We start from the raw sequence: 23,962 nt of genomic DNA, 5'->3' as shown, positions 1-23,962 counted from the left end.
CAGCCTGTTTGCATATGTTGGCTTGTCCACATGTACTTGTGGGTGTAGAGCTCAGCAATAGCTTTTTTTTTTTCAGTTGCGCTATTCTCATTGTGATAACAGGAGGCTTAATTGTGAACAGCACTATGAAACCAGTGAAATAGATGTAAGTATTAGCTGATACTCAATACCAGGAATGACCTGTCTTTTATGTCCTCTCACTGTTCTGGTGGAAGCCTACCAGAATGCAGGACACATGTTTTCCAACTCAATAGCAGGTATCCAGCTGGAGAAATGTGTTTCCTTGAATGATAGCCATATGCTATATATCCCACTTCAACATATCATATCATGTTCCATCTGCACAGAATTTGACACTGCATAAAACAATCTGCTTTGAATTCAAATGCATATACTTCCTCACACAAAACAAAACCCTCTAGCTAGGCTATGAGTCTAAATGCCTCAGAGCTTCTGGCAAAGCTTGTGCCACAAACAGAAAAGACCAGAACCAAACCTGTAGGGAGGAGAAGGCATTATCTCTGGACTGTTCCATCTGAAACAAATTCTACCTTCACATCAAGGAATTCGTCCTGGTGGTTGCTGATAGAGAACAGAGCAGAACTCAGAGCAAGAAATATTTGCAAACCCACTAGGACTACCAAGCTGTACAAAACATAATGCCCAGGAGTACATCCTCCTGGTTTTCTCTAAGCTGCTCTGAACCTCTCACATCTGTGGCAGTGTGATACTTAAGGGGCAGCTACAGAGTAGCTGCCTCAGCAATTCCTAATACCATAGCTCTCATAATTAGAGAAAAAAATTGCTTTTGTTGTCTTTTGAGCAAATGTGACTGCTTTCCAAGTGTCTGCCACACTTCTAATAGCTCCAGGTCAAGCCCATCTTCCTTGCCATCTTAGGCATTCCTCTCAATGTAAAGAGTACCCTTCTTCCTGAGATAAAATGTGAAGTCAGAAATGCTTGAGAAGTCCTTACATGATGAACACGTCTTCTTTATTTCCTCTTTCTCTCTCAAAACCTTTCAGCCACACCTACAGTAGATGCCTGATGTTTTATGGCTCTGCTGCCTGTTTTGTCAGTCATTAATTTGTTTGCATTTTCTCCCAGCAAAACAGCCTTTGGCAGAGATACATCCCAATTTAAATAGGTTTTTAGACTCTAAAAGAACAAAAAGAGCAACTGAATATTAGAAAGAGTCACTACACCTTCAGCACTGTTAATGAAAATATTCTGCTTGTAGAATATTGACAAAAAGGGACAGGAGTATGATTTACAGAATTTCATCTCTGATTATGATATTAATTTATTTTTCTCTAAAACAACAAAGAAAAAAACATTTGTGAGCTTGTGTCATACTGGATGTTCATCTTCACTAATCAAAGATGTGTATGAGAGGGTTGATTAGCAGGTGTGCTTTACTCTGTTCACAGCTGTGCCAAAGGCCTGCAGACACATTTGCAAGAACTGATTCCCCTCAAGTCTGCAGGGTTTCTAGTTCAAGATGGACCAGATTTTTCATTGTTTTTATTTGTCTGTCACAGCAATATCTAATACTCCTCTCTAGAGCTCCACGTCTGAACCAATATGAAATAAATGACAAACAGAACAGCAATGTTAGATTAAAACCCTTGAGGACACAAAACCTAGTTCCTGAAAAGTATTTCAAAAGTCAGCTGTAGGACACAGCTCGCTGCAGAACATCTGCTGGAAAGTGCAGATAACTGGTTTTAGGCTGATTGAGGTTTGGGAGATTTTTGACCAGAATTGGCATCAACAGCAAATTATGCCTGGTGAATTCACAGAAGCACATTTTTGTCATGCTATGACCCATTGTCTAGTTTATGATGGCAACAAGAAACTCTCATCCAGAGCTGGACCCCATCTGAGTGGAAGTGAACAAAGGGACTCCCTCACTGTGAAGCATTCATCTGGCTGCATCAAACATAATGCCTCATATAAAGTTATGAGAGACATTTATTCCACTCTGCTCAGTACTAATGACATCCCAGAAGGCATACAGTCCAGTTTAGGTGCCACAATAGGCATCAAAATAAATCCCCCTTTTCCCATTTCAAGAGGAAAATTCAGATCTATATGTCTCAAGGGAGATAATTGCAGATGAGTGCATAACAGTCTTTAGTTCTCCTCGGTGTCAGGCAGTTTATGATGTACAGATCTCAGGCACTGTGGCACTGCAGAGCTCTCCACACAACAGCACCTTGGAGCTCTACTCCCTCCTCTTTTGATGGCAAGGGACTGAGCAAGGTCCACCCTGTTAGGCATAACTGAAAATACTTTTCAGAACACACAGAGAAAGAGCTGGCCCTGAGTGAGTCTTACACAGGTACTTGTGCCCAGAGATACTGATGTCCCAGGTCATGTTAGCCTGTGGCCAGGAGGCCACCAATGATCCAGAAGATACCAGAAAATGATCTGTTAGATCATGATCCCTAAAACTGGGCACAGCACTTTACCTGAGCCCTCAGTAGTCTAGATGTCAGAATATTTCTGACACCTAATATTCCAGTTGTTATTCTCTGGAATGTCCTGGACAACTAAATGAATCCTTCATTACCTTGTATTCAGAACCCATTTCACTATACAGTCCAGATTCTCTCTTGTATGAGCATTATTAGCTAGAGGGGTTTTTACATTTTGCTTGATGTTATCCTTTCTTAAGTGTAATATTTTGTATAAAGTGCTTAACTGAATATTGTTGCTGTTACATTTCACTGTACTTATACCAAACTGTCCCTTTAGTGTAGCAAAATCTTGTTGGAAACTTACATGCTTGAATTGCATGCCACTCTTACCAAGAAGAACATGGGACTAATTAGATATGATTTGTTCTGGATAAATTCTCACTGGATATTTTTATCACATCATCATTCTGCAGTTGCTATTCTATGAAGCTCTTGAATTTTTTGCAGTAATTCTCAAAGTATTGGAGGCATCCGAGACAGGTTGTCTGGTCTGTAATTCTTGGTACCTTTTAAATCTTCTCTGTGTTCCTAAATACACTTACTAATATTTCAGAAATTCCTGTGGTTAGTTCTTTAATTATACCAGAGTAAACTTCCCCAGGACTTCCTTGTCTGAGTATATGCCTTTTATTCACAGGTTCCTTCACTTCTCTTCCCTGAGCTGCATTTCAATTCCCTTGCTAGTTCTAAGGGTGTTCAGCCTCTCATATCAAGTGTCTCCTACTTGCAAAGGTGGTGTTTCACACTTCAGCCCACTCTGTCATTTGTCCTTTGTTTAACATCCCCATGAAGTGATAATCCTTTTCCCTTTTTCCTTATTTCTTTTTCTGATCCCTTTTGGTACTCTTTATACTTCAGTCCTTCTCTTTTACTTTTCCTAGTAGTGTCTTTGCTCACTTTCTATATTATGGGTTTTTGTCAATAGAAAACACAACTTCTGACTCAGACCCCCTGATTTTCTCCAATGCTGTCCTCCTTGCCAGCAGGATAGGATCCTATGAGACTTTTAACTAAGGATTTCTTCCAAACTGCCTGTTTTCTTAAGATTCTTTCTCCTTTTGGCTCCTCCCTTCAGAACTTTCCCTATCAATTGCCCAAAGTGAAGAAATCTGCCATACAGGAGTCACTTGGTCTTGCTCTCTTCCTCCACAGACACATCAGCTCAAATTGCTTTCTAGCAAGTTTCTCTTTATTAATCATATCTATCATATTTTATCTGGCCATGTCTCCCATAACTGCCTTAATACTTTGAAAGAAAGAGTTGTCCAAACATATTCCAACAACTTGAGGAACGTTTTGTGCTGTGCTGTTAGGTTTTGTTTTGTTGGTTTTTAAATTTTCTGGCAGCAGATAATCTGGTTAGATAAAGTTAGATTACCACTACCTCATACCCTCAGAACACTCCCAGAAGTTCGTTAAAAATGTGACATCAACCTCCTCCTCATACAGTAATCTTTAGCAGGGTTTTACTGTTCCTCTGTTTCCTCTCCAACCACTCCATCTTTCCCTCTTTCTGGCCTTCTATACATTCCAAATATACCAGATAATACTCTTCCCTTTTTTACTGCCTCTACTTCCTACACAGATTATATTCTCTCTGCTAATATTGAAGTGCCACAATTTATTTCACTGAGCCTATGTGATGCTGATTAAACTGTAGCCTTTGTTGTGTCCCAAGACTTCTTGTTCTTCCTGTTTATTCTCCATACTCTTACCATTAGAGTGAAAACATCTCAGATGTTTGGCAGGTTGCCCTTACATTATCCCTTTCATTCTTCTATGGCTCTCCTGCAACTTCCCACTTCCACCAAAGCAACGAGTTGTCAACCAGACCTCTACTTTTCTTACTCACCTGAGGTCTCTCCTGCCCACTCACTCAAACTCTGCTGTCCTAGGAGCATTTTCACTCATTTTTCTCCAGTAATAAAATTCTCACATTCTGGAAAGCAATGTTTTTCTCACTGATTTAACAATGCTCCATAGGATAGAGATTCTCCCTAAGGTCTTCCTAAAAAACGGGTCAGAAAGTTGTTAGTAGGAAAGCAGTCTTATTGGATAAAGGTCCACAGTCCAATTTCAGATTTCTCAGTTCCAGAGAGGGGGTTGACAGCACTCATAGTTTAAACAAACCCTAGTTTTGTCAAAATGCTAGCACATGGGCAAATATAAAGTCCCATGCTCTACATCAGGCTGATGTGCAAAATTAGGTCTGGGTAAAACCTCGGGAGAACTGTTTCTAATTCCCGACAGCATAATACATGAAGCAGTAATGTATATTAACTAAGACAGTGGTACTTTTCAAGGCTGCAGTCATCAAGCAATAGGCAGGTGATGAGTGTAGCAGGGACAATATGTTGATTCTCCTCCCTCACAATTATGAACAGCTGGAACATCCTCAGTTTACAATGGGTCTGACACTGCAAAGAAACAAGAACAAATATTTGGAAATCTAATCACATAATATAGCTGAATGCTGACAAGAGGACCCTGCTCTAGGGGAATATACTCCTTTATAGCACATGGTTGCTATGTGAGATTACAAATTACACACTATTGATACCTGCTGTCCTGCTGCCCAGCCTCTGAATGACTGACAAGGGTGAAGTTCAGTCACTCAACTTCCTCAAAGCTTCAGATGTGCTTCTGAAGCAAAGATAAGAGTTTGTGAAGGAAGAGGTTTCATACAATGTAATCAGCTCAAATAATATTTTAGGTTAAACATTGAGTTGTTAAAAATCAACATGCTTATTTTATAAATGCAGTAAACAGACCAACCTCTCATCTACATGGAGATAACAAGTAGGAAGACTGAATCTGCTCTTGATGGGGAATTTCCAGCTTTCCTCCCCACAAAAAAAAACATTGTCAGAAACACACCCCTCTGACAAGTAAGACGGAGTCTGTGGTCCAAAAAGGAGCTTACTTATGAAAGGGCTTGAGTCCCATGCTGATTTTTTCATTCATGTACTCAGAATTTGTTCCAATGCATATCTACATTTCAAAGATGAGTCAGTGATTTTCTTGTGCTTGAGCAGCACAGCCAGTGTGATGGATGAATTGTATAATCAGCCAGACCAACTTCAGCTGTCTTCTGTCCCTCCTTGTCTATTCCCACTATTTCATAGATTCTGCTCCCTCTTCTGGCCAGCAACATAATAAAAGAAATAATTTTCCCTTTTGAAATGTGATTTTGAGCATGGGGAGTTGAGAAATGGAAAAGAAACTTCATATTACTTTGGCAGGACAAAGAGATCTGAACTGTATCCGCTGCATTTCCATATTTGGATTTCTCTGTAACAAAGGCTTGCAGTATTTGTAGCAAAAAAGCTGAAAAAATAATTACAGGTATTTTTTGTTACATTTTCAATTTACTGGGTATCTCTGGGGGGGGAGGGCAGGAGAGAGGACGGGAAGTGCAAGGAAAGAAATACCATCGCTCAGCTTTGCTGTATCTATTCACTTCTCCCTCTCAACACGATATTGCTCCTTTTCAGATTTGTGCAAAATAATACTGCAGACCTAAAAAAGGAAGCAAGCAGAGATCCCATCTTTAGGAATAGCAGATTTGCCAAAACAGGTTCAGATAATGTTATATTAGCTACAGCATGCAGAGCATATGCTCAAAAAGGCCAGTGTTTTCTGTGCTTCAGTAAGCAATATCCAAAAGGTGTGCCTCCAAAGCAGATACTGCAGTTTCTAACTATCTTTGCCTTTTTTCTGGTTCTCCACTCCTCTTGGAGCTAACCAACCACAGGCATTTGGGACAAAGGGCTTTCAAATATTTTTTGGCCATTAAAGACGTCACCAAAAATTCAGCTAATGTAGAAGAAGGTACAAACTGCACTACACTGTACACCCAGGAGAGAAAAATGTTGCTTCTTTAACAACTTCCTTTGACAGAAGTTTCCTTAGGCCTCCCACAGTTGAACTTTGCCTGATGAAGCTCCCCAAAGCTGTGTCTGAGGTGGAGCAGAAAGGACAGCACAGTGACAGCACAGCTTGCCACCACACGGGTGATGAATGGGCTTGCAACAGAAGCGATATTGGTTTTTACATGGAAAGGAAATTGCATTGAAACTCTCAGTGTATGGTTGTAGCCAAAGCATTGTCTGTACACACAATAATTCATTTGCTCAATAGACAGCAAAATAAAGAGATGATTCATTCTGCCTTCTCTAGCTGACAATTTCGTAAAATTTCAGATTTTACATCATGTTCATTTCCAGTTGACAATGTCTTACATATCTAGATTACCTTTCCTCAGAGAGTATATTGCAGCTCTTTGGACATCATTTGCCCATTCTTTCCCTCATGGAGAGAGCAGAGGCCTGATCCACAGCAGAAGACTGAATTGGTGTGGTCAGAACAGCACAGTTCACACCAATCAGAACTGCACATGGTGAACCTGGCTTAAGAATCAAAGCCCTTTTTAAACTGTAATTGCTAAATCTACTATTAGTAATGAACTTGAACCACTATTAAGCACTAGAAAGCAGTATTCCTCTGGCAGTTGTGCCAAGTCTAAGGCTGGAGTCTTCTACAGGTCTCTGAGCTGCTGCTATTCAAACACTCGGGCCCGATCCTGCACTCCTTTGTTCAAGCACCAGTCCAAGGGAGTGAAAGCTGGTCAGAGAAAAGCGTGTGGGATCAGATCTTGTGATATGGCAAAAAAAATCCACTTTCCATGAAAGGAACCTTGTTTTCAAACACATTCCACAAGGTGAGCAGCTCTTTCAGCCCTTCTGCATATAAGATGAGGCTTTTATTTTTTTCCCTGAGAGTGGGGCTCACAGTCCCCAAGCTGCCTGTACCACCCCTGCATGCACCACTGAGAGAGGATCCTTCTCTTACTGAAACAGCTACTCATTGAATAGTTCTTCATTATCTAAGAGATAGCCAGGAAATATTTAATAAATATATTACCCATTGCATCAAAATAAATATCATTTATAAAACATTCATTGTCTTTTGCTCATCATCATCATACAGTGTATATTAATGTCCCCAGTACAGATGAGATTTACAAACGTTTGCCTGAATTTTTCCCCTTAATGCATTCTCCCACTTACAATAATCATTGCATAAAATGCATAAAAACACAATGCAGCTTTATGCCACTGGCATATACCAAAGACGAAACTAAAGATCTTGTGAGAGTACAAAAAGTCTTCAGACAGGAGGAATGGCTTTAGGTGCGCCTTCAAGTGGCACTTGATCCAACTCAACTCTGCAGCATTTTAGAATTAGAGCCAATATTTACTTGAGAACTCAGAATTACTTAATCAAATAATAGAACATATAAAAAGCAAGCTGACTTTTTGGAAAAAAAATTGTTTAATAATACAATGATAGTTGTAGTATCATCCAGTAAAGGTGTATTGTAAAAATGTTCTGAATATTAATTTACCTCAGATAACTTTAGAGTTGTAAATACTTGCATTATATTGAGGTAGACAGTAAAAAAAAATTATTTTCTCCATTATTAGCACAGAATTAAAATCTTGTAATAATATCTTAAGGAAATGATAATGTTAAGTAAGGATGAAATATTTGATTAATGCTTAATTCTGTACAACTCAAATATAAACTTTTAAAAATATTAGAAATTATAACATTTCGAGTGCATATCATGTTTTGTACATTAAAAAAAAGAAATGCATGTTGTTCATCTCCATTTTGCACTTTTCAGTCTGTTTAAATAAACAAATATTTACAACTTTTACATGAACAACAGTGCATCCAAAGCAAAATGTGCATTTTAAATTACTGCTCCTGGTCGAGTCTTTTTATTAGCATTTTATATTATTTTTCTCTTCTCTTTTTTATCTTTTTCCACAAGTTTGTAGCTCTGCAATACCAGATAAGCCAACAATTCTAGAAATCGGTGGGGAAAAGCCTGAAACTACGAACATAATAATTACATTAAGAAAGGGCTAGGAATAGCTTCGAAGTGCACTTTCCTCAGGTGAAGCCACAGCTGAGACCAAAGGTGGGAAAGAATCAGAAATCTTACATAAAACGCCTTTTCCAGCACAACATTTGCACATAATACTGCTGCAAATTGCGAGGGCCGCCGAGGCACAGCTACCCAGAGACTGGCAATGGCATCCTCGCACTCTTCGTGGGACCCGAAGCAGTTTCCTCTCCAGTCCAACCCGGTTGTGCTTTCTGTAACACTTCGCTCTTCACAGTTTGCTGTCTTAAAATAAAACCTAGCTGATAATTACAATCTTAAGAAACTCTCGGTTGTTTTTATTTTTTCTCTTTTTTTTTTTTTTCCCTTGGGGAGAGGGGGGGGGGGCATAGGCTATTTCTGGCTGGTAAGCTTGCAGGAATGTGAAAGAGAGAGGGCAGAAATGAAACAGCCCTCTTCAGAGCGACTTCAGAGAGAGGGATCAGTCTGCTCCCTCTCCCTCCCCCGACTCTTTTTGTACTTGGTAAATTGCCTTCACCTTTGGAGGGAGGAGGATAGATCGCCAGATAAACCCCGGGGGAGGAGAAGGGAGCGGGGAAAGGACCGGGCGGGGGCCTCTCCGCCTGCCCGGCCCGCTCGCCCTTCCCAGCCGGCAGCCGCGGGCCGACGCTGCCGTAGCCCCCGGGACCACCGCGGGCAGCGCGACGGAGCTCCGGCGCCGGGCCGCCCTCCTCCGTGCCCTCCGCCGTGCCCTCCGCTCGGCCGGCCGCGGGACGGGGGCCCCGCTCGCCGCTGCACCTCCGCCAGACGCAGACCCGGCCGCCGCCGAGGGGCGTCCCGCCCGCTACCTGCAGCCGCAGGACTCCACCACCATGTCCTCGTACTGCTTGTACACCACGTTGTTGCCCGCGTCGATGTAGAGGATGCTGATGGGGGTCAGCTTGGTGGGGACGCAGCAGCTGGGCGGCGTGGAGCCGGGGTCCATGGAGTTCATGAGGGTCTGGATGATGGCGTGGTTTGTGGGCTCCAGGTGGGAGCGCAGCGGGAAGTCGCAGACGCCCTCGCAGTGGTGGGCCTCGTATTCCAGCGGGGCGATGATCCAGTCGTCCCAGCCCAGCTCCTTGAAGTTGACGTGCAGCGGCTTCTTGCTGCAGCGCAGCCGGGCCTTCTTGCCGTGCCGCTTGCCGTGGCGGCTGGCGAAGGCGGTGCGGCGCTGGCGCCGGGCCGGCGGGCGGCGGGCGGCGGGCGGCGGGGCCGCGCCCAGCTCGGCGCGCAGCTCCCCGAGGAGGCTCCGCCGCCGCGCGCGGGTGAAGACCACCAGCAGCGCGCGCTCCTGAGGCGGCCGCGGCCGGCGCGCGAAGCCCAGGCCCCGCAGGTCGAGCCAGCGGCGCGGGCCGCGCTCCGCCGAGGCCCGCAGCTCCAGGCACAGCCGCTTCCGGGGCCGCTGCTCCCGCAGGCCCTGCCGCACGTCGAACACCTCCCAGCCGGCCGCCGGGGCCGGGTCCAGGGCGCGGGAGTCCAGCGGTCGCGGCGAGAGGCAGGCGGAGAGCTGCACGTGCAGCGGGGCGGCGGGCGGCGGGCGGCCCCGCGGGGCCCGGCGGAACAGCCGTAGCTCGGCCCCCACGAGCTCCTCCGTCTCCGAGAGGGTCGACACATCAAACACATACTGCTGCCGCCTCAAGGGAGCGGGCGAGAGATCGTCTGCGAGATAAAAATAATTACAGTCAGTTGCGCTCGGGGGGATCTGCCGAGAGGTCTCTGAGGCGGGAGAGGGAGGGAGCACCGCCGGCGTGCCCGGCCGGGGCCGCTCCTGCCTGCCTGCCTGACCCCCCACCCACCCCCAGCGGGACCCTGACCGGGGGAGGGCGGGGAGACGAGAAAGAAGGAGAAGGGAACAATATGGAAAGGAAAGGGAATAATATGGAAAGGAAAGGCAGTATGGAAGAATCCGCACCAGACAGGAGACGACTCTCCAGCACTAGAGGCAGACCCTGCCCCACGCACATCCTCTGCGTATCAGCCCCATATACACGTGCTCTCTGAGAAAAACCTGGACTTCTTTTTTGACACATCGGTGTACAAAGTGCAGCGCAGAAAGCAAACCAGATTCCCTGGAGCTGCTTTCCAATAAAATGTTTACAACCCAGCAAATACAAAAATTCCCAAAGCCCCTGTGTTTCCCCAGAAGCTAGTAAAGCTTGTGTAGATTTCTATAGTAAAAGTGTCACTGGAGCCTCTGTTCAGCAGCCCCTCGCCGCTTTTCCAAAATCAGCCCGCCCCAGGGGTAGAAACAGAGACTGAAGAATATACACCCGCCTGCTATTTATCGATATTAAAGGTCATTGCGATCCCTAATCAGTGTGTTTCACAACCTCGGCTCTACCTGACAGGCTCTCTGAGAACCTCCTGCGGGGCAGGAGAGACAAGGGGATGATTTATGCAAACCAAAAACCTTCAGACGCGACACGGCGATGTAAAAAATCAATGCGGATTAACGTGCAGTTAATCAGTGCGGATTAGCACACTCGACAGTCGCCCTGCGTCGCCGCGTGTTCCCCTGGACGTCAGCAGGGAGATGGAGCGTGGAGTGCAGCAGGGACAGCGGGAATTGCTGGGAAAAAGACCTGCCCCGCAGCCGGGCCAGGGAATCCCCCTGCGGAGCCTGGCTGCCTGCCGAGCGCGTCCCCCTCGCCCCGCAGGAGCCGCCGTGGGGGCCCTGCCGCCCGCCCGGACCGCGCCGCGCACCCAGGCGGCACCCCGGGCTGCGGGGCCCGGCTCCGCACACCTGCCCGGTCCCGGGACACGGCCGCGGGCCCCGCCTCGCCCGGCACCGGGGCACGAGGAGTCAGCAAGGAGAGGGAGTTCCCGAGCCGGAGCTTCCCCGCCTCCCCGGGGCTGCGCGCCGGCGGGAGCGATGCGGAATCCGTCAGGCCTTTCAGGCATCAGGAAAATTGGAACCCAGGCCTTTCGCATCCTTGCATCCGCCTCCCACCTCAGGCTTGTCTGTTTCCTTGCGGAGGGGCTTCTCCTTCCCAGCGAGAGGCGAGAAGCAGCCTGGTCGTGCATCTCGCTCAGGGAGTGCGGGAGGAGACTGAAAAAAACACGAGCAGAGCCCGAAAAATGTCGTCACAGTCCAGGTGACGACAACAGCTGCTTTATTGAGCTGTGAAAATAGAAGCGAAACCCATCGGGAGCTGCCTAGATGTGCTGGACAATTTCATCAGCGCTGCAAGTACAGACCAGGATTCGGTCCATGAGTCTCCTGTGGGTTCTGGGGGATCGTGGGGGTAGTTCTGCCCTTCACAGGCGCGGGCCGTGGGCTGAGGTGCACGTGGTTGCAGGAGGAGGGTCCAACAGCTCAGGAGATCTCTGGTATCATTGCCTCCTCCTTCAAGAGGGTCCTGGGAGTTTCAGAGAAAAGCGGATGAGCCCTCGGGTAAGAAAGCGCAGGTCCTCCTCCTTCTTTTCTTTCTCGTCGTCTTGGTGGTTTTGTTTCGATTTGGTTTTTGGTTGTTTGGTTTTTTGGGGTTTTTTTTTTCCAACATCTATCAGATACTCGGACACCCGACAGGGTGCAGACCGATCTCTTGGCTCTGCCGAAATGCATCAGACCTTCCTTCACGGGTTCCAGCGACCGTCGAGGAAACTAGATCAGCATCCTTCTCTGCGGTTATCCCCAGCATCGGGATGGGGGCAGAGCAGGGCCTGGGCACGGATTCCCTTTTAATCGCTCTCGTTGCTTAGGGGATGGAGAGGCGGGTGTCACGCTTGGTTTCAGAGAGAGATGCTCGCTCTCTTTGATACTCCCAGTCGCCATGGGGTGGGGGTGAGGAGCAGACAGCCCCACATACACTCCTCCTTGTCCTGTTCTTGACCAGCACCACGGTCCCGCATATGTTTCTCCGGCGCGGTGCAGGAGCAAGGCAGGACTGCCCGGCAGTCTTAGCTTTCAGGGAAAGGGCAGCCCTTTCCCGAGGGAGGAGGGGACAGGAAGGTGACAGCGCCTCTCCCCTTCCCGAGGAACCGTCACGCAGGTGGCCTGTCGCGGCGCAGGAAATAATCCCATTCGGGGGTAACATCCAGGCATGCAGTTTAGACGGGAGGGAAGCGAGAGGCTGAATTCCCCACACGTCCCCGGTGCTGAAAATGGGCTCTAAAGGGTTTGCAGACCTTTTGTCACCAGGCGGTGCGGGAGGAAACCAGCTCCGGCACTGTGGGTGCCAAAAGGCTCGCTCAGGGATGCTGCCGAACCAGCATCTTTTGAGACTCCAGTTTGGCGAGGGTTTGGGGCGTTGCACGGCTGGTCCGGGTTGCTTGGTGGGATGGCACGCTGGCGACACGGCCGGTTTGCAGAGAAATGTGCCCCCGGTCAAGCAGGTCTGAGACGGATTTCAGCAGCACCGAAACTGTGCTGGAAAAGTCGCACTGGCTCAGGCAGCTGCCGGCTCCCGTGCCTCTCTCGGGAGGGCAGGGAAAGGGGCAGGGCTGCCGGTTGTTTCAAATAAGCAGCTTTGAATCCGATCAGATAAACGCTATTTATTCACTCTTGTAACCTAATAATTCCAGATGAATACATAATCCTAAACCAGTACTGGCTCGCTCCCAGAGCAGTCGAGAGGGTGGGAAAAGCAGCGGAGGGCGGGGAGGGAAAGCGGGACCTCCGGAACTTCCACAAAACGGGGAGAAACGGGTCTAGGTTGGGGACCCTTTGTTCCAGGGAAGCTGCTGCCGTCCCAGCACACAAAGAGCGGCAGCAGAGACGGCGCGGGGACACCCTGACTGTCCCTCTCTCCCCGTGAGCAGTGCACAACGGATAGGGGCTTGTCCTCTTCAGTTTTCCTTTAAACTCAAGGAGCGAATGGGGTAAAACCTGGGATTTCTAACAGCCAGCTCGCGATCTGCCTTTTTCTCAGGCCAGCTGAAGCTGTCCTTACAGATATTCCCGTTACCGAAATACTTGGTGCGAGCAGCAAAGCCATCCCAGCTGGGCTGGGGAAAGCCACATGGCAGAAAATGCACCGGGGAGGTGTGTTTATATTTGTAGCGTTAATGTAGATAAATGTTAGCTCCGCCGTGAGTATTTGTTCTATTTCACTCTCCGTAGTTTATTCTTTTTTTTTTTTTTTTTTTTTTTTTCGGGCGAAAATAAAATATTAGGGGCAGGAAGGAGGGACAGAAGGAGGGAGTAGGTCTATCTGAAATTTAAGAATGTGTCAGTGGCGGATGGGAGAGAGCAACCCTGCTCCGTTCTGCCCCTCGCGAGGCGCTCGGGCAGCGGCGTGCCCAGTGCTCCCGCGGGCGTGCCGAGCCGAACCGGGCCGGGCCGGGCCGGGCCGGGGGCTGCGCCGGGTCCCGCCGCCTTCCCCCAGCGCTTTCCTTCGCCGTGCGGTGGCTGCGGTTTCAGCATCTCCGAAGCTGAATGAATGACTGGGTTGGGACGTTTCCCTCAATTCCCTGTGTGAAGCCTCTCCCATTTCCCGGGTCGCTTTCTCGCCGTAGTCTGGGCTTTGAGGAGAGACGGGGGTTAACGAAGGCTACACAAAGTTTCCCTTTTCATGGCAGATCAGGTACTGGGCTCTCAGCCAATTCATCAGGGCTCAGAACTTAACTTTACATCACTGCAAATTATACCCAAACCACATTCAAGAAGAATTTTCCCATTCCCAAATTCTCTTTCAAGCCATATTTAAACTCGCAAACCAAAAGCACATTTTCAGTTTAAAGACACTTTGCAGACACTCGCACAACAATAATCTGGAAATTAAAACATATATTGTCCCTAATTGCGAAGGTCTGCCCACACGTTGTCTGCAGAGTCGCAAGGCTGACAGGTATTTCTTTCGGAGCATTACCCAAGCTGTGGAAACAAGGGACTGACTCTCCATGTGTGGTATTTCTCCGGGTTTCAATTCCACATCTCCCAGCGCCTGCCTCGCCGCGGTTTTTTATTACACCGAGTGATTAGATTTAAATGTATCGTTCGCTTCGCTATCGAGTAACCGAGAAAGACCACACCTTCCTTCGACGAATTCCCAATCCTGCCAAAAAACACTAACTAGTTGTTGGAGGGCTGTTTCTTTTAATTTTCTTTTCCTTTTTTATTTTTTTTTCTCTCCTCGGAGCGGGGGGGCACCTGGCTGTGATGTACTTTTGATCACCGCTGTACCGTACCTGCTCCGGCAAGGCTGCCTGCCCTTGCCCCACTCTCCCGCTCGCCACGAGCGACTCTCGGCCCTCGGGCATAGAGGGATCGCTGCAACACCCGCGGGACACTCCCGCAAGGCTCCGGGCCCTCGGCTGTCGACATCGTCCCAGGAGATGCACCGAGGCGCACGGGAGCTTCCTTGCGGGGTTTCTACCTGCTGTAACAGACCTTAACCCAATATCTTTCCCTTTGCCCATTTGCGGTGCTTACGCTACCCGAAATACTTCGACGGAGGAGAAATAATTCCTCTGAAATTATTCGTATTGAGAAAATCGGCCCGAATATTCCCAGCGCTTGGAGCTAAGAAATGAAGCGAAAATATTACTGAGCGATAAATGTGGAAGCGCTAAGATACAACAGCAGAACATACAGATCTGGCCATAACTAGCAAAGACTGAAACATCCCCTTTCGCTCATAAATCTGGCTTCAGGCACGAGAGGACTCCCACTCTCAGTTTCAGCCTGCCCTGAAATCGCAAGGAAGGGACGGTTTTCTCCGATCGACCGTTGTGGGGTTTTTTTCTACTAGGAAGGGAGGAGGTAAATGAGGAGGGCGAGGCGCCCCGCTGCCGTGCCCAGCACCGAGTGGCCCTGGCCTGCGCCGGATTTTCTCCCCGCGGGCCACTCGGCTGCCGGCTGGGGCCAGCCCAGCCGCGGCACAGCATCTCCCCGCGGGCGGCGGAAACTCCACAGCTCCGAGGCGGAGACCTCGGACCGCCGTCCCCCACGTGTCCCCCCCCTCAAAAAAAAAAAAAAAATTCAACCTCTTAGCAAGCCCTGCAGGAGGATTTCTGGATTAAAAAAAAAAAATATATAATAACGAAAAAAATCAGGACCCGGTCGGAAATGAGCCACCGGAATAGTTTGATATGCGTTAATTACTCGTCCTCCGCGGCAGCGCACCGCCTCGCCGGGCCGCCTGATCTGCGGAGCTCCCGGCGCCGCTTCCCGGACCGCCCTCCCGTGCGCGAGCCCCGCGCCTCCTCCAGGGACAACAAACAAACGAAAGATGAACTAAAAAATACTCCCCCCGCTGACAGCCCCTGTTTTCACGGGGAAGCGGCGAGAGGCGCAGCCGCCGAGGGGACGCTGCGCTCCGCTCCGCCCGCGCCCTGGCCCCGCGCTCCGCTCCCTCCCGCAGCTCCCGCAGCTCGAGGGTAAAACACCGACCCCCGAAACAGCTCCCGGCACCGGCAGCGCGGAGCCGCCGCCGCGCCCCGCCCGCGCTACCGGCTCCGCGCGCGCGGAGGCCCCTCCGGGCCGGGCCGGGCCGAGCCGAGCCAAACCGGGCTGGGCCGGACCGCTCGCTCCTTTCCCGGGTGCACGGCGGGGATGAGGAGCGGCAGCTCGCTGCCGCGCTCCGGCCGTCTGGTCTGCATTAGTGTTTTTATAAGGGGCTCAAACAAATCGAATACAAGGTCACCAAATAATTAACAGTTGTGAATTCCCTCCTTTCCCATTAAAATACTTCCCTGTTTATATTTCATTTTCCTTCTGCCAACGACAACACTGCTTGGGCAAAGGCGCTGCACAGATTACACTACATTGCAGCTTTCGGTCCACCCAGAAACCCACTGTTTTGCATAAATATGTTGTACTAGATGAACTTCAAGTGAGATTTACATTCTTTTCTTCTGCCACATGCACAGCCGGGCCATTTTCAGTTTCTGCACACGGGATCCCCCTTTCGTCCTAGCCGTCTATTCACCACCCTCACAACCCTCATGGCAAGAGCAAAATAACGATGTTCGGATCCCTGCCCATCCGAATCAGCTGCCTTCCAACTGGAACGCGAAAGCGCATAAAGAAAACGGGGAGGGAAAAAGGAGACGATCTTGACCTATTTCGATGTCCCCGTCCCTTAGGCACGGACCGCAGCATTTCGTATGCGGGAGCCCTGCCTTGGTGCCGGTGCTGCGGGCTCTGCAGACACAAAAGGGTGAGGCGAGGGGCACTCGCAGCAGCCGGCCCTCGTGGCAACCCCTTCCCACGGAGATCCTTTCGAAAATCGTGCTCCTTCGCACTCTAGCTATTTCTTTTTTGTTTTCTATTTGTTCCTAGTCGTGCCGCGTTTCTTGCTAGCTGTGGGATTGCTTGTTTATAACTCCCTTCTCCAGCTCCCTCCCGCTCTCTTTTTTTTTTTCCTCCCCTGCCTGGTGGAGTCCTTGCAGCTCCTAATTGTCCTGCCTTACTGTGGAGCTCCAATGCTGGGGGTCCTGAGGCCAGTGAGAGCACCATCTGCGTTTTAATGAGTTACTTCATGTGCCAACAGTAATTTTCCTACATTCAGCTAGGTCCTGTCTGATCTTGCGACCGTAACAAGGGGGAGCGAGTGGGGGGCGGTAGGGGGTGGAGAAGGGGGATTCGCAAACCCTTTCCCCCCTTTCTCCTCTCTTTCTACCGACGGGGGAAAAAATTATATACGTATTAAGCAGTAGTGAGTCTTCACTCCCTCGCGCGCTACCCTGAAAATGATCTTATTAGCTTCAAGCGGGAAGGGAAGAAGCGAAGCAACGGGAAGCGGCTGCCGGTGCCTGCGCCGAAGCGCCCTGCCCCGCAGCCTCGGCGGGAGCTGGGACGGGCGAGCCGGGGCTGCTGCGGGTCAGAGCCCAGCGCCGGGCGGCCCCGCAGGCACAGCAGCCGCCTCGCACGGGAGGGGCGCTTCTCGGCAGGGCTAAAAGTTGCTTCGCGCTCCTCTGCGGGCTGCTGTCCCCCCGAAATGCTGCCATGCAGGATGGCGTGGGCAGGTGGGACGGCCACCGCCATATCCCCGCTCCGGAGATGCCGCTTAGGTAAAGAGCAGCCCATCTAAATGGGTCAGTTTGGGCGGCTATACTGTCTGCAAATGAAGGGACAGAAAATCTGCCCCCCCCCTTCCCCGCTTTCTCTGAGCAAAGACTGTTCATCATCAGCACAACTCCAGTTCGCCAATTAACTGGGCTAGGAGCCCACGGGGAGGTGGGCAGTAAAATAGCTACCACTTCAGAGGAACGGAAGCTCTCTTGAAGTTTTTTGGTGATGTGCCATCGGCTGGTCCACTTCATTATGGGAGACTAGACAATATTTGATATGTTATGACATGAACACTCAATTAGATCACTGAGTTGAAATACTCCAATCAGTGGCTTGATGCTAAGCAACCCTCAGAAGGTCCAGCAGAAGGTCACAGCCTGTGACACATCAAATCAAAATCAATGGGGAAAAGTGAGGCTTTTCCTTAATCAAACCAGGACTTCTGTTAGCAAATCACTTCCCCCGGAGTAGAATCTCACATGCAGCGAGATGAGCTAAATTTGTTAAATTAACTGTCTTTCTTCTGGTTATCAAGAATAAGATGATATCGAGCGCAGCTCCATTTCCTGCAGCTCGCAGGATCAGCACCCTGTTTCCCCTCCGTCAGGGGGAGCGGTCCAGCTCCCTTCTGACGGCTGAATTTTCGAAACCGTGTTTCTAGAAAGCGGGTCCTCTTCCCCCACCCCCGCTTTTAACAGCGACAAAGAAAACAACCCAAATAAGGCGAAGGCGAAGAGCAAAACCCCTTGTCCCCTTTCCCCTCGAAAACGTCTGCGGGCTTCCGACCGCGGGGGTCACATACTGTGGGCGCTCCCCCGCGTCCTCCCGAGCGCAGAGAGGCGCGACCGAGGCGGGAGGCGAAGAGCCCGCCGAGCTCCGCCGCGGAAAGAGCTCCCCGAGCCCGGGGCAGCAATGGGGCAAGGGGCCGAGCCTCGGGTGCCGTGGGCGGGGAGAAGCTTCCGGCTCGGGGAGGCGGCGAAGGGGCTCGGTTTGGGTTCGGTTCGATTTGGTTTGGGGCGATCGGCTTCTGCAGCTCCAGGGAGCCGTGTGATTTTCCCGGCGCTGCCAGCCCCCGGCAGGTACACCAGTGCCCGAGGAGGCGCGGACGGAGGGGAGGGTCTTCATGTGTGGGAGAGGGGGAGGAACGAAAGCGCAACCTTCATTAAGAACCTGTTAATTAGTCTGTTCTTAATGGTTCACAACCAGGGTAACGAAAAAAGGGGGAGGGAATGAAAGGGGCATGGGGGCGTTTTTATGGAAGGGAAATTTTACTCTGGATCGACGAGAAATGTGCACTCGCTGCCCCGGGTACGAGCGATACGACGACAAGAGAAAAGCCCAGGAGGGCCCCGGCCGGGGCTGCAGGTCGCGGAGGGGTCCGGGACCCCGCGGCACCGATGCTGCCCGGGAAGATCTGCGGCCCGGGGTAGCGGGCTCCGCTGCCGATCCCGGCCCGGGGGTGCGTGAGGAGCAACCCCGCACACAAGCTCAAAGGATGCGGCCCCGAGCAGACGTCAAGTCCGGCCGCCCCTCGCTGAGTCCCGGTACCGGGCGGTACCTGGGCTGCGCGCTGCCCCCCGCAAGTGGAGCCGGAGGGTCCCCGTCCCTGCGCTCTCGGAAGGAGCTGGGGCTCTCCCAGGTAACCCCGATAACGCAACCCGAGGCGAGAGCAGCCTCAGGCAGAAGATGTTTGCTTTCGTCAGTTTAAACTTTCTTTTCGCCGTGCAGCCGCGTCGGTAAGAGCCACCCTTTATCCGGCGGGTGGAAAGAAATCAGAAGAGCGATATTTAATTTTTTTTTTCAAGGTTGAATTTACACCCAAATTCCGCCTGCAAAGCTGGGGCGTGTTTTCTACCACCCCATGACGATTCGGGGAGGAACACTCGTGTCTCTCGCACGCGGCACTTAGGGCTGCCTCGGCTCGGGTTTAGTGCCGCGGGGCCGTTTGCTCTAAAATAAAACACCGCGACTCCGAATTCACCGAGAGATCTGCTCTTGCCCACCTCCCCAGCACCAGGCTCCGCGGGACGGCAGCCTCGTACCGACCGCTCCTCGTACCGCGGAGCGCAGCGGGAAGGGGCACCCGCAGCCCCGGGGGGACCGGGAGGGGCGGGGGGGGGGGGGGCAGAACTTACCTCGTCCCCTGTCTACAAAACTGGTGATGGTGTTGGCGGATTTGGACGACTGAAAAAAGCTGGCGTTGATGCCCAGTTTCTCCGCGATAGAGTAAGTCCTGAACAGAGACAGCATGTACTCGTGGGGTTCCGCCCGTGGGAGCGCCCGGTCCATGGCGTGTCCCCCTTGCCGCGGGCGGTTTTCCCGTGGGGACCGCGGCACTCTGCGGCTGCGACCACCTTTGGAGGAGGCGGCGAGCTCCGAGGAGGCAGGGAGGGAAGCCGGGAGGCAGCAAGGTAAATCCCAGAGGAGGCTGGCGAGCAAGGCGGCGGAGAGCAGGGCCCGGCGCGCATTCATAGCGAGAGGCGGCGGCGGTAGGGAGGAAGAGGAGGGCGGCCCGACGTGCGGCTCCGGCGGCCCACGGAGCGGCGCGGGGACTGCGCGGCGGCGCGGCGCGGAGCGGCGACTGCACCCGGGCGGGCTCGGCCCGCAGCCGCCCGCCCCGCCCCGCGGGTACCGCCCCGCCGCGCACCGCCCTGTGCGGGCACCCAGCCCGCCCCGCGGGGCGGTCCGGCCGGGGCGGGACACCCTGGTCGGGCGCTCGGGGGTCCCTGTGCTCCCTCCCCGCTGGGCTCTCCACGCGGGAAGCGGGCGAGGGCCGGAGAGAGATGCCGCGCGTCCTGCTGCCACCTCTCGGGTACCGCTTCTCATCGACCCAGCGGTGATGACATCTGTTCAGGTGCCTCACAGGTTCTCCAGGTTTGAGTGTGGGCAGATTCGTGTGATGCTAATGATTTTGCTTGAGGCTCTTTGTATTCCCGTGGCTACGTGCCCGAAAACTTGGCACAAAGCAGGGGTTTTATAAGAAGGAGAATTTGGTGGTAAGGATTCAGAAATTCACCCACCCCTTTTCATTTGGCTTTTCCGAGAAGCATCCTTCAATATAAAATCGGTGTCAGTTCTCCAGCGGTTTCATCCAACCACCTGTCTAGGGTTCACAGCCATGACAAAGCACAGTAATATGCCTGCATTACTCTACCTGTCCTGATCACTACCTTCTTCTCCTTCACCTTCTCATCCTCCTGCCTGATCCATTGCACTGCTGCTGCAGGCAGCCACAAACCACCCTCTTCCATTTCCCCGTGTGGCTTTCCTCTGCCCTGTGCTGAGCATTCCTCCTTTTCTGTCCTGATCTCCCATTGGCCACTTCTTCCTACCTCTCCTATCTGCCCCAACTCTGCCACTGGGGGATTTTCCTTTAATTCCAGTAAGAGGTCATGTGTGTTTAGCTGTGAAAGCCTGGTCCATAGTAAATAAAGGGAATCTGAGATCTCTGACCATGCTCCTCCATCAGCTGCCATTCTTCATGCAGTCATACACTGGATATGTGGACTTGTCTTCTTCTTCCCTGTTCTCATTTTTCCACTGAGAGCAGCTCATGCCTGGGCTTTGGTACCACTCCCAGTGCAACAGAGGAACAGTGGGATGAGGCAGACCCTGACAGGGCATATGAAGCAGGCTTCTAGCCTGGCACATCCCAGTTTGCCTGTAGGGTGCTTAGTCCCACTGTGTTCCCCATCTCCTACGGAGAGACGCTAGGGACTATGAGGAACACAAGGGGAACATTCAAAGCAAGTGACAGGCTCAGGTTCCAAGTGAACCACAATGCATCTCTAGTAGAAAAAAAGATAATTCCAAGGCAGGGGCTCGCACTGTCCTGCAGCCCTCCATACATGGCTTAGAGAGCTCCCTGGTGTGGTTTTGGCCCATGCCAACTAGCCCTTTCCCAGCCAATACCCAGGTCTGTTACAAATTATGGCTTGTGCCAGGGACTGTCCCTAGATGGCCATTTGGATGTGCCATGTGGATGTGGGACACATCATACAGCTGGGATTGGAGAAAAAGGCCCATCATTGCCTTGGCTTCTTTCTAGCACGATAGATGTACTGCGAGGTGCTGGCAGATGAACTGTGAAGAGACAGGGCTACAAAAAAGTATCAGTGACAGTGCAGAAATGAGACAAGTGTTCTGCAAAACCATTTCCCACTTCATTCTGTCCCATTTCTTCACCCCCTTTTATTTATTGTTCTTTCACTCCTCCTCTGTATCCTCTGGCTTCACTGACACCCTCCTGACCACTACCCTCCCTTTTCATCAGCTGCTTTCTGCACTGGGAGTGTCCTCCTCCTCCTGTCCCTTCGGCTTCTCTTTTCTGATGCTTCATTTTTGTTGCTTCTGCTCCCCTTTGCCACTCCCATCCTTTCTGCTTTGTACTTACCATTTTGGCTATTTTTTTCCTGCCATGACCCAGTTCCTTCCGGAGCCTTATCATCACTTTTTTGTTTCCTTCTGCCCCTTTTGTGTCCTATTCACTTATTCCATGCTCCTGCTGGCTATCTCCAATCAGCTGCCCAGCTCCAGTTTCTCCTCCATCAACTTCTGCCCAACCCTAGTCCCCCAGGCTCTTTCTTTTTTCTCTCCTGCTGTATTTCATTGTCCTGTTTTTCTTTTCTGATATTGTTCCCACTTCCCACATCCCCTCCTTGTGGTCCCAAATGCTGCTGCTGCACGGCTGCCCTTTCCCACTCTCACTCTGCTGGTTTCCAGGGTTCCCTCTGGTGCTCCCGGAGTGTCTGTTCCCTTCCTGCCTTTGTCTCTTGGTCTGTCTCTCCTCTTCCCTCTTTGTTCTCGGCTTTTTCCTCCCTTGGCCTCCTCCTCTCCCAAGGGGAGATGGTTTCATGCTAATGAAAAGCTGCAAGGTCTCAAGAGCAACTTCCATCAGCCTGATTTAATTTCTACCTGCTGCTTTTGCATGTTTTAACACATTCTCTAAAATTGACTTGGATGGCTGTTTTGCACTGTCCCTTCTTTATCAGGGGCCTGGCTTGAAGCCCTCTGCAGCCAACAGGGCCTTTGCTCTGGCTCTTGTGACCTTTGAGGCAGTGTGGAGGCTGAGGCCCTGCTGAGGCAGATGCCCCCCATAGCACCCCAGGGCTGCTGCTCAGCAGGTGAGAGCGCACACAGGTAGCAGTGCCAGCCATAAACAGGCAGTGCTGCTTTCCAGCCTGTTTCTCAGAGCTTTAGGTTGCTCAGGGTTGTCCCTGTGCCATTTTGGAAAACAATGCCATTGTTCAATACAGCTAATTGCCAAGACAGTCACTTAAGGGAATGACAGAACACGAACTGTGGGGATACAACAGTTGTGGAGCCTCATGGAGCAACACAGTCAGGTCACTGAGAGGGACTTGAATATATTGAGCCATCTTAAGAAGCTTTGGTTTTGATTGTTCCTGAGAAAACTGTGTGGAACTGGACCTGAGAACTGCAGGCAGGAGTGGGCATTTTGTGGGGCAGCATGAGAATGAATCAGTGCCTGTGAGACACTTGGGATCCCCACTTCAGTGCATGGCAAAGAGTGAAATAATGGCAGCAACAATAAAAAGAGTAAAATAATAGCAGCCACCAGAAAAGAAGAATAGTGTTTTAAAAACTTGTTTCCTTTCTGGTTTTCTCAACAATAAAACTTGGCCAGATTTCAGTTTATAATTGCATTATACATATTTTGTAACATTTTTTTAAATTTCAAATATGTTTCTCAGAACTAAAGCAATTTGGAGACTGCAAAAATGCAGTTTTAAAACTAGTTTAAAACCATTTAAAAATCCAATCTTTCACATTCTTTCTTGCTGTGAATTTGCTATTCTGGGGAAAAGTACAAATGAGTGGAGACAAATTTGAAAGTCAGGAAGCAGTCCAAATCAAATGTGATTTCTTTCTCTGGAAGTTTAATGGAAATTTCTCTTGCTATAACCATAACGTGAGCAGCCATGTTGAGGAAGAATGACAGAAGTTAAAATTCATCCCTGAAAAGTGGTTGAGCTAAGATGTAAGCATCAGTCATTTCACTTCTGATTTGTGATCATTTGTAAGACTTTCTGTGGTACACAAGGAATATGAATACAGAGTTGATCAGTTTGTAGACATTCCTCCTTAGTTTGTTTTTTGGTTTTGGTGGTTTTTTTTTGCATCTAGGTTGACACTTGATTTAACATGAACGATTACTTGTAGGATTTTTATTTCTGTGAACAAAAATCATTTTTATTAGGATGACTAGAAAATGTACCCCCTCAAACTATGGGTTTTTCCCCACTTTAGCACAATAGGCTCCAAAAAGGCTGTGGTTACACCACATAATCAGGGGGCAGGGATTCCTACCAGCACAGCAGTTAGCACATTTTCCAAACTGCCTGTGTAGTCCATATGTGCTGGTTTTCAGCAAAACACCAGCCTGCAAAAGCCTTGGTTTTGAAAATGGGAATTTTTTCCCAAAGGTTCTGAGGCATTACATTCTTACTCTTTTAGCCTCAGCATTTTTAGCACCTCTAATCTTTTCTGCAGTGCTCCTGAAAAGGTTGGTTTTCAGTGTTTCACACTGGCAGGAATATTTATTTT

General features: G+C 50.1%; 1 protein-coding gene across 1 annotated transcript; it reads right to left on the bottom strand.

The window, feature by feature from the left end:
• Positions 1-9,241: 9,241 nt before the first annotated feature.
• GDF6 (growth differentiation factor 6) lies at positions 9,242-19,867 on the bottom strand. The gene is made up of 2 exons (XM_058817454.1): positions 19,531-19,867; positions 9,242-10,098 (listed from the first exon to the last, which is right to left on the bottom strand). The coding sequence occupies exons 1-2, from the start codon at positions 19,865-19,867 to the stop codon at positions 9,242-9,244; spliced, it is 1,194 nt and encodes a 397-aa protein (XP_058673437.1).
• Positions 19,868-23,962: the final 4,095 nt, after the last annotated feature.

Source organism: Ammospiza caudacuta, chromosome 1 (assembly GCF_027887145.1).
Source record: "Ammospiza caudacuta isolate bAmmCau1 chromosome 1, bAmmCau1.pri, whole genome shotgun sequence".
Classification (NCBI taxonomy): domain Eukaryota; kingdom Metazoa; phylum Chordata; class Aves; order Passeriformes; family Passerellidae; genus Ammospiza; species Ammospiza caudacuta.
The sequence above is the reverse complement of the archived record's forward strand: the minus strand, read 5'-3'. Positions and strand labels throughout refer to the sequence as shown.